At 36.4% G+C, this 17,300-nt stretch overlaps 1 protein-coding gene across 9 annotated transcripts in view; it reads left to right on the top strand.

The window, feature by feature from the left end:
* Positions 1-17,300, top strand: part of CDKAL1 (CDKAL1 threonylcarbamoyladenosine tRNA methylthiotransferase) — a 663,683-nt gene that overhangs the window by 177,372 nt on the left and 469,011 nt on the right. For all 9 annotated transcript variants that reach the window (XM_072813956.1, XM_072813952.1, XM_072813953.1 and 6 more), the window contains one exon: positions 594-690. In XM_072813956.1, the coding sequence (XP_072670057.1) occupies positions 594-690 (97 nt within the window). The remainder of the gene's footprint in view (positions 1-593; positions 691-17,300) is intronic.

The following is a 17,300-nucleotide window of genomic DNA, read 5'->3' as shown; positions in this document are numbered from 1 at the left end:
AGTACTGAACATGGGTCTAGTTACACATTATATTTGCATATGTGAGGGCTGGGCTGGCAGTTAGCATAAGCACCCTGTAATGCTTAAGCATAAGTACCTGGGGAGCAAAAGTGGGGAGATGTGTGAATTCCCAGGAGAGAAGGTATATTATACCTTCTGTTTTTTAGACTTCTGTTAGAATTTTTAAAAGTATGTTTAACTTTTATAGTGGTCAAACTCCTGGAAAGTCATAGAATGGGTTTTAGGTACATTTTCATTAATATTTAAAATAACTTAATTGAATGACTAACTAGAAAGTGGCTTTTAAGCATGATTTATATCCTTGAGAATTCTGTATAAAGTTTTTGCTTTTGTAATGGGATGATAAAGACATGGTCAGATTGGATGGCTGTTGTATTCTCTAATGGTATGATCAGTAGATGTGTAGTACAGGAGTCTTATTATAATATTTTCTCTTTCAGCAGTTATTAGAAAATCCAGTTTCATGGTAGAAAGCCTTGTTAGGATTTGGACAGTTTATATGCACTAACATGAGTTTCTAAGAGTACACTTGTGAGCAAAACAATCAAACTGTTTTTTCTTCAATCTTTTAGAAAAGCTCAAGAGGAGAACAAGAAAATAGTGCTAGCTGGATGTGTTCCTCAAGCCCAGCCTCGTCAGGACTACTTTAAGGGACTGAGTATCATAGGGGTAAGCTCTACATGATGGGGGAAAAAAGAAAATCTTGTGTTGTTGAAACATGTAATGGATCCACATTTTGATTCTTTCTTTCTTTCTTTTTCCTTTCCTTTCCTTCCCTTCCCTTCCCTTCCCTTCCCTTCCCTTCCCTTCCCTTCCCTTCCCTTCCCTTCCCTTCCCTTCCCTTCCCTTCCCTTCCCTTCCCTTCCCTTCCCTTCCCTTTTAAAAAAGATTTTATTTATTTATTCATGAGAGACACACAGAGAGAGAGAGAGAGAGGCAGAGACATAGGCAGAGGGAGAAGCAGGCTCCTTGCAGGGAGCCCGATGCAGGACTCCATCCCAGGACACCAGGATCATGCTCTAAGCCAAAGGCAGCTCAACTGCTGAGCCACCCAGGGGTCCCAGATTTGCTCTTCCTGTTTTATTTACAAACTATGTTGCACTTGGGACTATGTCTCCTCATCATACTTCCCCCATTGCTGCTGAAATTTTGTCATGTCTCTGTAACTTTTTCACTGTAGCACAAAAACATTCTAGATTCTCTCACTTAAAAAAAAAAAAAAAAATACCAGGGTGCCTGGGTGGTTCAGTTCATGAAGCATCTGCCTTTGGCTCAGGTCATGATCTCAGAGCCCTGGAATGAAGCCTTGCATTGGACTCCCTGCTTAGCGGGAAGTCTGCTTCTCCCTCTCCCTCTGCTACTCCTCCTGCTTGTACTCTCTCTTTCTTTCTGGCTCTTTGTCAAATACATAAATAAATCTTTAAAAAAAAACCTAACACAACAAGCTGTACAGAATTTAAGTCCCTTGTTAATACCTGGCCTTTCTCTGCCTGTCCATTACCATTTTTCTTCCCGTATCATTGTTGTTTCTCCATCCCACTGAACTCCTTGTCATCTCCCTAGTACATAGATGCCTTTTTTGGGAATTTGCCACCTCCCTTATATTGCACCCCCCCTCCCCCCAGTCGCAGCCCCACCGTTGCCCATCCTGGGACGCCCCCTCTGACCCCCTGTCATTTGCTCTCTCAGCATCTCACAGGGTTATGATTTTACATTTACTTATTTATAATTGTCTGATAAAGGCCACCTTGCTACTTAAATTACTAAATTCACAGTGACTGTGTTTCAGTCTGCTTTTAAACACTGATCATGTTTCTCCAACCTTCCCCGTGATGCCCAACATACAGTAGGCACTCAGTGAGTGTTTTGTGACTGACTAAATGAGTCTTCCTGCTCTTAGCATCCTTGGGTCAGGGGACTACCCATGTCATCCGTCTTACTCTTTGTGGCCATTGGTAGTCACAGAGTGCCCACAAGTGGTTAGCATTCCATCAGTATCCGTTGACCACATGGTGGTGCTTCATCCTTCCTACCATTCTACTAGGGCTGTACTCAATATGCTCAGTAATCTTCTTTAAAAAAAAAGGGGGGGCTATATTAATTTATAAAAATGTATGAAAATATAGTACCCTCAGAGAAAAATTATGTGAATAATTGGCATCTGGAATGAGATTCATTGGATTTTTCTGTATTTGATTTACTACTGACAGCCTTTTTTTTTTTTTTTTTTTTTTTTTTAAGTAATCTCTATGTCCAACTTGGGGATTGAACTTACTACCCTGAAATCAAGAGCTGTAAGCACTACCGACTAAACCAGCCAGGTGCCCTGCTATTGACAAGTTTTTTAATACTGTATTCTCAGTGTAATGAACTTGTTTTCTGCTGTCAAGTCCTTGCCCACTAGAAAATTCAATAATCTTTGAACAAACATTCTTGTGTTAAACAGAACCTGAATGTTTGAGAAGTTTAGTTTGTTTTCACCATTTGTCTGTTTACTTTTTGATTACTCTTGGTTTAAGGAATGACATGAATATGGACTCCTGAGTTATCTATTCATGTGAGACTAACTTTCTCCATAAACATAGTCCTGCTGTGTTAGGGAAATAGGAAACTCGTTAGAATTCTGTTTTAGGATGGAATGTGCAAAAGCATAGGATTCATCTCAGATTTCATCTCTAGGAGTTAAATTATTGGAATAGGATAATTTCTTTAGTATAACAAATCCTGTTCTCTGTGTACATTATGGTAACACTTTTCTGAACTCCGCTGTGTGCAGTTAAGAGCTCAGTATATGTTAGGAAGTAGGGGAGGTTCTGAGGGAGCATCCCCAGTGCTGCTAATGGATGGATGATACAAACTCATGGCTTTGGCAAGTAACCTCTCTCACCTCCCCATTTAATCTAGCATCTTTTTGTTCTGCCATCCAATCTCATTCTTTAGATTTATGTATTTTGCTTCTTTACAACTGGAGAACTAACTATAGATCACATATTTAAAAATGGGAATAGAAAGAATATTCATAATTCCATCACTGAAATACAATAATTATGACTTTGCTTATTTCCTCTAGACTATTTTTCCCCTGTGGTTTTTGTTTTATTTATTTATTATTTATTTATTTATTTATTTATTTATTTTTTAAAGTGATATGACTATTCTTTTTTTAAGATTTATTTATCTGTTCATGATAGACATAGAGAGAGAGGCAGAGACACAGGAGGAGGGAGAAGCAGGCTCCGTGCCGGGAGCTCGACGCGGGACTCGATCCCGGGACCCCAGGATCGCGCCCTGGGCCAAAGGCAGGCGCCAAAACGCTGAGCCACCCAGGGATCCCCTTTTGTTTTAAATGTAATCTCTATATCCAGTGTGGGGCTTGAACTCACAATCTTGAGACCGAGAGTCACATGCTCTTCCAAGTGAGCCAGCCAGGTGCCCCCCACAAAAGGCTTTTTATTTTAATTTCAAATCAGTATGTTGTGAAAAGTTTCCAAAAGTGAAATTGCACTATTTGTAACATAGTTTGAGTTGTAATCTAATTACATCTTCAGCATTTAGTGTAACTATTAAATTATAAGATCATTCTTTGTAAACATCATTTTATAGAGCGATTTTTTGCAGCAATATAACATTTATCATAACTGACTGTTTATATGTGAATGTCATGTCCACAGAACCTAAAATTTTAAAAAATCTGGGGAAGGAAACCAAAATCATCTATAATTGGTATCTGAAAAGACCCGTTTCTGAAGATAATTTTTAGAATTGCTACAAAAACAGAAACCTGAAATATAGTGAGTTTAATTGAAATAAAGAAATGTATTATATTGATTTAGACGAAAAAATTCTGAAGTGTTAAAAAAAATGTTTAAATTCATAGATGTAGGAAACTGGTTTTAGGGATTATATTGCAGGGTTTTTTTTTTTTTTTTTTTTTGTTTTGTTTTGTCGTTTTTAAACAGACGAAGTAAAAACTTACTCCTTCACAAAATTTCCCTCACAGAGTACCTGAGACTCCTGGCTTTAATAGAAGTGGAAGAAAGAACCCATGTAACTACATTCTGGGCTTCTGCTCTCTGCTAGGATTTGTCTGTGTCACCCCACAATACAGAGAGGGTGTGTCGGTTCTTTTGACCAAGTGATTGAAATAAAAAGCTGCCTTGAGGTGGGGATCAGTGGGGGAACAAGCTACTTACTACACACCTGAGTTAAAAAAGACATATTATCCCTATGTTTGCAAGTACTTATGGAGTAAGCCTGTAAAAAAGAAGATACTTAATAATTAAGAAGGATGTTATTACCCTTGTAACATGTGAATTTCCATCAATATCAGCCTCTAGAAATGGGACATTTAATTTGTTTTCATAATCAGAGATAATGCAGTGAGGGCACATAGCAATCAGTTGTCAGACCCTGGGCATGTTATTATCATCTATCCTACTGTCTCTAGAAACTATCTAGCTGTAATTAATATTATTTGTGTGGTGGCGAATGAAAAAAAAAATCAGAATATCAAAACCTACCAACCTCTGGGTTCAGAAGAACTGGCTTTGGTGACTGTAACATCTGTACTTTTCCCATGATGGAGCACAAAAATGTCTAATTTTTTTATGTTTGGAAAGGAGAGAGAAAAGATTTGGAAACATCCATGTCTTGGATAAAAAGGTCTTTTTATAACCAAAACTTATTTCCTTGAATGGTTAAATGAAATTTTACTTAATATCTAGAATATGTGTATTTATAGGTAACTCGTACAGAATCAGGATCTTTAAAAAATTTTTTTCAGGATCTTGAAACGTTTTATCTCAGAGTGAAAAATTTCACATGTCTTGGGGCAAATAGTTATGGTTAACCATCCACCTTGGAATGAGTTTTCATGCAATGTCATTTTTTCAATCACTGCTATTATTTGTTTACTTTGGTTACTCTGTGTCCAGCTGCAGGTAGTTCCAGGATCTTGTGACTATACCTTTTGGATGTTCCTTTCCTTCTGTTCAGCTCATTTGTTGGCAAGAAAGTTTCTTTTAGATTAGTCAGCTGGAAAGCTCCAAGTTCTCTGTTAAAGTCTAATAGGAAAAAAGAAGAATAGATTGCAGAGCTCAAGAAGCCTGGCTTCAAATCCCAGGGCTGCCACATCAATTTTCCTTTAATAAGTACTTACTAAGGGTCAGTTATGTGGCAGCTGCTGTTGCAGGTGCTAGGAACACGACAGCATCGAAAATCATCCAAGATCTCTGTCCTTACAGAGCTTATGTTCCAGTTCTTAATGATACCTGGTTTAAGCCTAGAACATCCCTTCTCCAAGAAAATGTGGTGGGATGGGTCCTGAAGACTTTAGGGAGATTGGTGAGTTGAGAATCTCCTCTTAAGGCTGAGATGTACTTTGACACATATACTTTGACTCATTAGTTAGAAGTTGTGTTAGGGAATAGGTGGGTTAAACCATTTATTTGCTTAAGTTCTTCTTAAGGTAGTATTATTTCTCCATTTTTTGCAGTAGTCGTCATTAATAGGCATGACATTTATTAGGAAGGCTGACTCGTACTCCCTTTAGGAAAGCATATTTACAAAATTGTACATTTTGTGTCAATTTCCTGTGCTAATTCATAAACAGGGACTGCATTTGAACTTGATCATTAGGCTTATCTTTGTGATTGTATACTCTAGAAATCCTAAGTAAACTGTGAATTAATACATAGGTTATTAACATTTGAAAACATGCAATTCACAGCAGAATATATCATTTGATGTAAAAAAATTTATAAATGACAAAACTTGCTGATTTCCCAGCTGTGAGCCCTGCAGACAGGTGCAGTTTTCTTTGGATAGCTGAACAAAAATGTTGCTTCACACAGGTGTCCACTTATCTCAGGGACTATTAACCAGATTGGTTTGTAGTGCTTTAAACATCTTTTCAGGCAGGCTGCCCTAATACTGAAAAGTCAAACAGCATGGTGAGTATTTCAAATGCAGACACTTTAATTTGAAAATTACATGTATAAATAAAGTAGCATTTGAAAGAGCTATATTTGAGAATATTTCTGTCATATATTGCAAAAGGTAAATGAATTCATGAAGTGGGATAGTGTACCAGTAATAGTGGCATTGATATCAAGGGCAAAGATTGAAAAATGATGTCTTCTCGCTGTCTCTACTTCATGGCTTTACATATGTCATCTTGTTATATTAACTTTTGTTTTTATGCCTGTAATTATCAAAAAGGCAGTATCATAACAGAATGACATGTAAATTTAAAAGCCCGTTGACGTTTATACCTTCTTAGATCTATTTTTATTTCTTTTATGGCTTTCCTAATTTTACCTGTATGCGTACACAGTCTTCAGTTATTCAAATGTGAAAAGAAATAAAGAGTAGTGTATTGTAGTAAGTAAGAGCATGCACTCAGGAGCTGGATTGCATAGGCTCATATCCCAGATGCACCACTTATTAGCTGTGCAACTGTGTACGAGTCACTTAACCTCTCTTTGCTTCAGTTTCTTTATCTTTGGTAGGTGATAATAATAGGACCTAACTCTGAGTTTTGTAAGGGTTATTAATTCAGTTACTTGTAATGTGGTTAGTTAGCATGGTGCCTGGCATATAGTAAGTGCTCTCTCTGTATTAGCTTTATGATTGTTATTTTCATTTTTATATAATTCACTTGCTAGTAGAATCAGCATTGAGCATACCACTGTGCCTGGAACAAGAACTATTTGCTAGAGTTACAGAGCTGAGTAAAATGTCTTTCCCCTAAAAACCATGAAATCTGAAGAGAGGTGCAAATAATCATGATCAATGCAGAGGGATAAAGTCTGGTGGGCACACATTGGATGAAACCATCCTTGACTTGGGCTTCAAAGCCTGAGTCGTGGTTTGATGGAGAAAGAAGGCTTTCAGCAGAAGCAACAGTGTATCTGAAGAAAAGCATGCATGCTTAAGGGCACCAGAAAGGGAGAGGAATGCCAAGTAGTGTGTCCTGACCCCTGCCCGGGAGTGTAATGCGGAGGGGTTAGGTTTAAGAGGTGTGGTTTGCAGCAATGCTCATGAATGATAAACAAGGTAGCGTGAGGAGAGAGAAGTTTGCATTCCATGTAATGCTTAGATCAGACCCCATAGGACATGGAAAAACACAGTGGAGAGTTGTGTAACCTGAAAAAGTGGCAATTAGAAGCCATATGATCTAGTGGTTGCTTCTATATGCTCTGTATTCATTATTTTCTTGTACGTTATTTATACCGATCTTTTTTTCTTACTTTAAGTGAGATTTATTGAGGTATAATTAATAAAGAAATTTATCTTTGATGGATTTTGACAGATGTATACTGTTGTATAAGCACAACTAAGATATAATTAAGATACAGAACGTTTCCATTACACCAGAAAGTTCCCTTGTGTCTTTTTTGTGGTCAACCCCCCTCCCAATACCAGCACCCCTCCCCCACCAAATACACATACCCACCGTCCTTGGCAACTGTTCTTCTGATTTCTGCCCTTATGGTTTTGCCATTTTCAGAATGTCCTGGAAATGGAATTATATGTTACTTTATTTCTTTTTCACTTAGCATTGATGCATTCAGTATTCATCCATGTTGTTGTGATTATTGATAGTTTGTTACTGTTTATTGTCTAGAATTATTTCACTTTAGGGATGGAGTACAGTTTATCTGTTCACAAGTTGATAGAAATTTGTGTTGTTTACAGTTTTGGGGCCCTTAAGAATCAAGCTCCTATAAGCATTCATGTCATCACACAAATCTTTGTGTGGGTACATGTCTGCACTCTATTGGGTCAATGCCCAGGAGTGATATTGCCTCTAGTCATATGGTAAACATCTGCTCAACCTTGTAAAAAATTGCCAAAATATTTTTCAGGACTGCTATACCATTTTGTTTTGCAGTTACTTTGCATCCTCACCTAAAGTTGGTACTGCTGGTATTCTAATCTTAGGAATTGTACTAGGTGTGTAGCGGTATCTCTTTGGGGCTTTTAATTTGCTTTTCTCTGTTGACTCATGATATTCAGTGTATTTTCATTTGATTATTTGCCATTGATATATCTTTGGCAAAGTGTTCAAATCTTTTACCACCTTCCCCTCTATTTTGGTGATGTTAAGAAACTGTTTCTTAGGAGACTGCCCCCGCCCCCACCCCCCCACACACACATTTCTTAGGACATAAGAAAGTTGATAAATTGGACTTCATCAAAATTCAGTATTTTTGCTCCTCAGAAAATGGGGGAAAAGAATTGCAAAACATATTATCTCCTAAACAGTTTATATCCAGAATATGTGAAGGACTCCTATATCTGAACAGTAGAAAATCAACCTATTTTAACATAGGGGAAAGATTTGTCTGTCTTTTTATCATTTTTCATTGCCTTTAAAATTTTTGATATATTAGAAACTTGGAAATTTGGGGCAGGGGGACTGATGAGTTGGTAATGAGATTCTTCTGTGGTTTCAAAACTTTAAATTTATATTCCCAGGATATCAGAACAGGTCTGATAAAATATGCATTTAAACCTTTAAAGCTTTTTTTTTTTTTTTTTTTTAAGGTATGAAAAGGATTAATTCAAGTTTTCAGTTTATTTGCACTTATTCTGATGGGCACTCCTTTAGAGACAGGGACTTGGTTTATTATTATTTTACATTTTTAGATATTTTGCACTACTTTCAGTGCTTAGTACGGTGTCTGGCTCAATAAATATTTTTTGAATGAATGTTAAATATAAGGTATGCATTTAACTTAATTTTTTCCATATTTTCTTTTTCCCATAGCACTTGTTTTTAAACTTTTCCTGTTTCATGGTGCTGATGCTATCATATGTTGGTTTCTTAATTAACACATCAGTTTTGTATGCCACATAACGAATTGCCACAAATATAGTTGCTTATATACAATACACAATAAATACTCGGTGTGTATTTATTCTTTTTCAATTCTGGAGACCAGAAGTTAGATATGAGTTTTATTAGACTAAAGTCAAGGTGTTGACAGGGCTGCATTCTTTCCTGGAGGCTCTGAGAGTCTTTTTTGTTGCCTTTTGCAACTTTTTGAGGCCACCCACATTCCATTGACTTGGGTCCCATTCTTGTTTTAAGCCAGCAGTGCCCTCTCTCTCTGACCTCTTTATCAATGTCTCTCTCTCTCTATCCCAGGTGGGGAAGACTCTCACCTTTTAAGGACTCATGTGAATAGATGGGCCCATCTAGAGAATCCAGGCTAATCTCATCACATCTGCGAGTTCTGTTTGCCAGGGAACCATATAGGTTCTAGGGCTTAGGACTTGAACATCCTGCCTGTGACAGCGTTATTTATTAGTTGATGTTTTATATCTGTAATGTGTATTTGTGATTTGGTTCTGTTATTACTCTTTTTAACTTTAGTATCAGATCACTTTAAAGTCATTTTTTAACTCTGTAATAATACTCTATTATTGAATATGATTATAGTATTCTAATGTGTCTCTATACAATTGTGCTCAGTATGTTGAGTTTTGTTATAATTGCTGAAAGTTGTTTTTTTCCACTACAGAAAGTTTTATAGGTATCTTAATTGGATTTAAGAGGAAGAAGTTTTTGGTACCGATACTGTTTGCTTGGCATCCATCTAGTCTGGCTTATCTGTCAATTAGTAAATCTTCCCTCTTAACCGAGTGTTAGTCACTGGCTGGTACCATTCAGGTAGAAAGTATGCTTTTAGTGATGTGTAGAATGTGCTGCCATATAATTTTTGATGAAAGGGCTATTTCTACTATGGGGGAAGAATTTTTCTCAATGAAGAGATGAAAGAAAATAAAACTGTACTGAGAAATGAGAAAGTTTTGTTCAAGAAGTTAAACCACATGTAGCAACCGCTATTCTTCTGTGTACCTCATGAGCCAACTTGTTCATAGGCTTGTGAATTCAGTGTTTTTTCTAGTAGGGTTAGCTTAGTGTGACTACTGTGGACTTCCCCAAATTTTAGAGATTTGGACATTGAGCTCTTTTACAATACCATATGTAGACGTAGGGACTTTCCTTAACAGCCAAGAGAAAAATTTTTAGAGAAAAAAATGTGTTTTTGTTTTGTTTGTTTTTTTACAGAGAAGTCAATATTGAACTTTAACCTACAAATGCCGATTATTGAATTAAACTCCCATTAACATAAAAGTGAAAAGTTTGGACTTATATTTGATGGAAAGGCTTTTTATAATATAATTCTTAACAGAGATAGAAAGATTTTTTTTAAAGGTTGATAGAATCTTTAGGTGGTTTTGAAGTTTTGGTCTGAAATTTCTTAATTAGAATGGTAATAACCGATTGTCCTGTTTTGTTTTTGTGTTTTTTTTTTTTTTTTTTTTACATACAATCCAAATTAAGAGAGCCTACGAGAGAATTCTTTTGGATCTGTGGATCTGTGTTAATATGTACCTATAATGTATTAACGTCTCTTTTAATAGGATTTGAGGTGTCTTGGGATAAAATCTATAAATAGTAAAACCACAGCCAGATCCGTGCAAGTATAAAAAGACTCACCAAATAACAGAGGAATGTAGGAAAAGAATAATCTTTGTACATTTTCAATAGAATTACGCTGAATTAGCCTGAGTGATGCTGTTGAAATAGTTCTGTTCACCCCACAGTGACTTTCTTGTACAATTGGGATTGAATCTAATAGGAGTGTGATGTCTCCCCTCATCTTCCTCCTTTAACTGACCTTCTTCTCACCCTTTGCTCTGCCCTTCACTCACCACCATTTCCATCTCAGCCCAGAGGTTCACATTGATGCATCTGTCTTAGGGTTTGCCTGGAGGTTCATCTGGATCCCTGTAGCAAAATTGCCCTCTCTACCTTTGGCCACTCCCAGATTTTATTTCTTTCATAGCCTCTGTCATGACGCGAAATGAACATTTTCAGTTGTTTATGTGATTTGCCCCCTTCCCTCATTAGAATGTAAGGCCCATGAAGCGGGGACTTTGTATTTTCTGCCATTAAATCCCCAGAACAGTGCTTTGTTGGTGCATAAGAGATATTTGTCAAGTGAATGCATGCATACTTGTGGTGATTTGTGAGGCAAAGCTTGGGGGAACAGTTGTTACTGGGGTCTCTTGAGAGTCCAGGTTTAGTCAGATAACATTCTGTGATCTTTTAGTAATAACCTCCATGTGTATAGGAAAAGGAAGATTCATGAAATGTGCCATCCACATGCCATTCCTCCATAAGATCTACTAAAAAATCTTTGGCAAGACTTTAGCTGGATATCCTTATCGCCTTGGTTCTCTTAGCCTCGGAAATAACAATAGTATCCACTGCCTAGGAATGTCATGAGGATAAAATGTAATAATGCATGTGATGTGTTAGCACAGAGCCTGGGACATAGTAATTGCTCAAGAAATGTCAGTCATCACTGTGTTATTAGTAGTCATTAACTTATCTAGCTGGTTGTCCAAGAAAAAAAAAAGATACTTCCAAATGGATCCCAAAGCAGAACTTCTGGACTACAGAACGATATCAGCTTGCTCTCTAACTGGACTTTTTTTTTTTTTTTTTTTAGCCTCATTGTCCAATTTGTGGCTGAGGTGTGTATACGTTTCCTAGAGCTGCCATAACAGATTGCCACAAACTGCATGGCTCTCTTAGCCATATTGTAAACCTGTGCTTTCTGGTATGGCTGCCAGTAGCCGCATGTGACTTTAAATTAATTAAAGTTAGTTTCTCATTCACAGTAGTCACATTTCAAGTACATGGTAACCGCATGGGGCCTGGGGCTGCCATGCTGGAAGGCCCAGCATATGACATTTCCATCATGGCAGAATGTTCTGTTGGGTGATATAGCTCTAAACCATTAGGAAATTCCAGAAGAGCACTTTTATTTGCTTTAGGTGACTTGGTACAGGTTTGTTTCTTCAGTGTGTGTTCAGTTATAAATTTGGAGTGGCTCATAATAGCTGAATAAAATATTTTTATGGATTTCTTTTAAAAGTTCTGCGGCAGAGTGACTCATTAATGTTATTTATGAATTGTTTGTTCACTAACTCCTTTCTGCATTGTTGAGGACATATGGAGTCAGTAATAGAACATACTGCATGTCTTTTTAATTTTTTTTCTGTATATTTATAACTAAGTGCCTGAAGGACACAAGATACTATTTTATTTATTTTATTTGAGTTATATGCCAGAAACTAAGCTCTTGTGTGTTCAGGGCTACAATTTATAGTATTAATTAAGAACAGCTTTCCTTTTCTCTCCAGAATGAATTCAATATATTCTTCATTACTGTGTATGAATCTTGAGTTTGTTCTCTCGTGATTGTTTTTTCTTCTCCCCCTGCCTCCCACATGTTCTCCTTTTGCCTTCTAACTCCCCTCTTCCAATAACCCCCTCTCCCCTGGCTCTTCTCTCCCTTCCTTCTCTGCTTGCATTTCTTTCTTTTTCTCCCACCACTTCCTCAGATATCCTTCTCACTAGAAATGGAAACAGCACAATATTTTCTTTAAGTCGTTCACTGAACTTTCCCCTTGAGTGTTTGTAATCAAATGCTGTTTTTTTTTCTTTGTCTTAATATTTGGTACACCCTTCTTTTTAAAGTCCTTAGAGGTCCTCCACACCACCATCTGGTGATTAAATTATGTGTAGGGAGCATTGATTTTTCTGCTGTAAAGCAAATGTCATCAAGTACTTAAAAAATTAGAATTTATTTTTAGCTGCATACTTTCAAGCAAATTCTGCGTGTCCATCAGCCTAAAGAAAAATCTCTTTATTTCTTTAACACATATATGCATGCACACACACATTTTTAAACTTTTATTTTGACATAATTTCCTATTCACAGGAAAGTTGTAAACAAAAGGAATTACCATATACCCTTTACCCAGAGTCCTCAAATGTTAGTATTTTACCAAACTTGCTTATTGTTCCATATATATATAAAGAATTATATATATATTGTATACACACACACACACACACACACATATACACCATTCATTCTGATCCTTTGGAGAGTAAGATACAAACATGATGCCCTTTTACTTCTGAATATGCATATATTTCAAAAACAAGGATGTTTTCCTATACTACTATAGTATAATAATAAAAATCAGAAAATTAACATAGATACACTGACATAAGTTAGTACACAGACCTTATTCAGCTCTTGCTAGTTGTCCTAATAATGTCCTTTAGAGGGATATTAAAAACCCAGATGCAAAGTTGGGTGCAGTTGTCAGGTTTCTTTAGGCTTCAGTAATTTGAAATATTTCCTCAGATTTTCCTTGAGTTTCATGACCTTGGCATTAGAACATTTGACCACTTTCAACCTATATTATTATTTTTTTTTAAAAAAAGATTTATTTATTTATTTGAAAGAGAGTTGGGGATGAAGGCCCAGATGGAGGGAGTCTGAAGCAGATTCAGATCTGAGCATGGAGTCTGACCTGAGTCTCTATCTCACGACCCTGAGATCATGACCTGAGCTAAAACCAAGAGTCAGGTGGCCCATATTATTATTATTTTTGTAATAACAACTTTTTTGAGGTATAATTAACACACTATGCAGTGCTTTCATAGAACATGTATAATTTAATGGTTTTTAATATATTCAGAATTATGCCACAATCACCACAATCAATTTTAGAAGTTTTTCATTCCTCCAGGAAGAAATCAGCACTCCGACAGTTTCTCTCATTTCTCTTACTGCCATCCATAGACAGTCACTAATCTACTTTGTCATTGAAGATTGAACCATTCTGGCCATTTCATATACATGGACTCATACAATTTTTGCCCTTTTTTGGTCTGGCTTCTTTCAGTTAGCTTAATGTTTTAGCATTTAGGAGTCCTCCCTTTATCTATGGGGCATGTGTTCTAAGATCCCCAGTGTACACTAGAAACTGGATTGTACTGAACCCTGTGTATTCTGTGTTTTTTCTTACATGTACATACCTATGCTAAAGTTTAATTTATATATTGGTATAACAAGAGATTAACCACAATTACTACTAATAAAAAAGAACAATTATAATCATGTGCTATAATAAAAGTATAATACAAGGTAATGTATTAAGTAATATAGTATGTGAGTGTGGTCTCCCTCAGAATATCTTAATGTCCTGTGGTCATCCTACTGTACTCATCCTTCTAATTGTGATGATGGGACATGATAAAATGCCTACTTGATGAGATGAAGTGAGTTAAATGATATAGGCTGTGATCTAGCATTAGGTTCCTATTGACCTTCAGATGATATGTCATAGAGAGGACCATCTGTTTCTGGCTTGCAGGTAAATGAAACCATGGATAAGGGGGGACTATTGTATATCATGTTCCTCTTTTATGGTGTAATGATATTTCATTATATGGATATGCCGCTTTTTTTTAATTCATCAGTTAATGAGACTTCAGTTGGTTCTACCTTTTACTTATGTTGAATAATGCTGCTATGAAGATTTGTGTATGAGTTTTTGTGTAGACATATGTTTTTATTTCTCTTGGGTGTATACTTAGGATTGGAATTATTAGATCATATTATAACTCTGTTGAACTATTTGAGGCTCTGCTAGACTATTTCCAAAGCAACTGCACCATTTTACTACATCCCCACTAGCAATGTGGGAGGGTTCCAGCTTCTATCTTTGCCAACACTTGTTATTATCTGTCTTTTTGATTATAGCTATCCTAGTGGGTATGAAGTAGTATCTCATTATGGTAAAATATATATAACATAAAAGTTACTGTTTTGATTCGTTTTAGGTGTATATTTCAGTGGCTTTAAGTGCATTCACCCTATTGTGCAACCATCACCACCATTTGCCTCCAGGGTGTTTTCATTTTTCCAAACTGAAAATCTAGACCCATTAAACAATAGCTCCCCATTCCTTCATTGTGATTTTGATTTGCATCCCCTGATTGGCTAAGGATTTTGAACATTTTTTCATATGCTCATGGGCCACTTGTATGTCTTCCTTGGAGAAGTGTCTATTAAAATCTTTTGCCTATTTTTATTTTTTTTTAAAGATTTTATTTATCAGAGAGAGGGAGTGCGAGCAAAGAAGGGGCAGAGGCAAAAGGACAAGGAGAAAGAGAATCTCATGAAGAGTACATGCTAAGCCTGGAACCCAATGCGGGGCTTGATCTCATGACCCTGAAATCATGACTTGAGCTGATATCAAGAGTCAGACACTTTACTGACTGAGTTGCCCAGGTGCCCCTGTTCATTTTTATTTTATTGTTTTTTAAGGTATGCACCATGCCCAGCATGGAGCCGAGTGCAGGGCTTGAACTCATTACCTGGAGATCATGACCTGAGCTGAAATCAGAGTCAGACACTTAACTGACTGAGCCATTCATTTTTGCCCATTTTTCAATGGTTTATTTGTCTTTTTTGTAATTGAGTTGAAGGAGCCCCTTATACATTTTAGATATTAATCTAATGATTAATAATAATTATTATTAATAATAATCTAATAATTAATCTTTATGATTTGCAAAAATGTTCCCCCAGTTTCTGTGTTGTCTTGCTACTTTCTTGATGGTGGCCTTTGATGTATCAAGAGGGCTTAATTTTGATGGTGTTCAGTTTATCTTTTTTCTTTTGTTATTCATGTTTTTGGTGTAATATCTAAAACATCACTGTCTAACCTAAGGTTCACCTACATTTATGGCTATGTTTTCTTCTATGAATATTGTAGTTTTAGCTTACCCTAAATTTTAAAATTTTTTAACTATTCCAACAAGTTAGATTTTGACTCTTCTCTAGGGATACTGCTTCTTACGAGCTATAAGACTGGGTGCAGTGATCCTTTTGAGCTATTAGATCCCCAGCTGCATAGAAAAGCTTTCATGTTTTTGTTTCACCATTTGATTTTCTTGTATTATACTACTTTTATTCTCTGTCTTGTATCCTCAGCTGATATCTTGGTCATCCCGTTCACTGGGAAATTTGATCAACTCTTCCTTTCTTGTCCTACCCATGTCTCCTTCCTTCAGCTCATCTGTCTGTAAGAGTAGTCTCTATTTGGTGTCAGTGTTTTCTTAGTTATGATTCATTACTACTGAACTCATTGCTTCCTCTGAGTTCATTGATTCCCACATTGCTAAATCAGGCATAGACATTCCAGTCTTTATGGTAACTTATAAGCTCTGTAGTATTTAAGTCTGTTGGGTACTTTCCTCCTCTTTGAACTCTATTATTTTGGCTTTGATCACATTCTATAAGGAAGCCAAATCCATTCTCTTCATAAAACCAGAACCTAGTGGTTCCAGTGAGGTAAGTTTGTTTGGGACGTAAGTCTAACAGAGGCTACTTTGCCTTTGACAATTTCTCAGTAATTATTGCAACTACTACCATTATGCTGGGCTGAGTGGTCAGAGGCAGAACCTAATCGAAGTGTGCTCTAAGAAGTCTATCCTTATTTCCTTTGGTACTGAGGCCAAAGGAATATAAATATGTATATTTATATTTAAGTATTTATATTTTCAAGATTTTATTTATTCATGAGAGACCCACAGAGAGAGGTAGAGTCATAGGCAGAAGGAGAAGCAGGCTCTCTGTGGGGAACCTGATGTGGGACTCGGGATCAGGAGGACCTGAGCCAAAGGCAGATGCTCAACCACTGAGCTACCCAGGGGCCCCGCCAAAGAAATATTTAAAAGGGATTTGCCATTGCGGTTTTATTAAAGCCTTTTAAAAAGGTTCTTGCTCAGTTGAGTTCATTGCATCATTGTTGTATAAAAATGAAAGATTAAAAATAACATAAGGGTCCATTAGTTGGGGAATGGGTGAATGCATTATGGTATATCTATACATGAATACTAGGCAGCCAGGAAAATAAATGAAGTAGACCTATATGTACTGATGGTATATAGAAAAAAAATAAAGAAGCAGGTCTGTCATTTTCTCTCTTCTGTTTACCAATATTTATATCATAATTTATAAGAAAAAGAACAGATATATATATAAATGTTCTGCTTTGGAAAATGTCTTGGTATCTATTAGGCTGTTATGAATGATATCTTAGGAATGGAAGTGGAGGATGTAGGATAATACAGATTACTTTATTTCTTTTTTATATTTCTAATTTATTTGAATTTTTTCAATGAGCATGTATTCTATAATAAAGCAATCATTTGAAGATTTTAAGGTATAAGTAATATCGACTTATGACTTTTTTTTTTTTCTCTCTTCACTTAGCTTCTTGCACTATAATCTTTTTACATTTCCATCTACACCCTAGCCACACTAACTCAGTCTTATTAATGGGTTTCTCCTATATTAATCCGGTTTATCTCTCAAGAGTCACCT

Source organism: Canis lupus, chromosome 37 (assembly GCF_048164855.1).
Source record: "Canis lupus baileyi chromosome 37, mCanLup2.hap1, whole genome shotgun sequence".
NCBI lineage: Eukaryota > Metazoa > Chordata > Mammalia > Carnivora > Canidae > Canis > Canis lupus.
The sequence above is the reverse complement of the archived record's forward strand: the minus strand, read 5'-3'. Positions and strand labels throughout refer to the sequence as shown.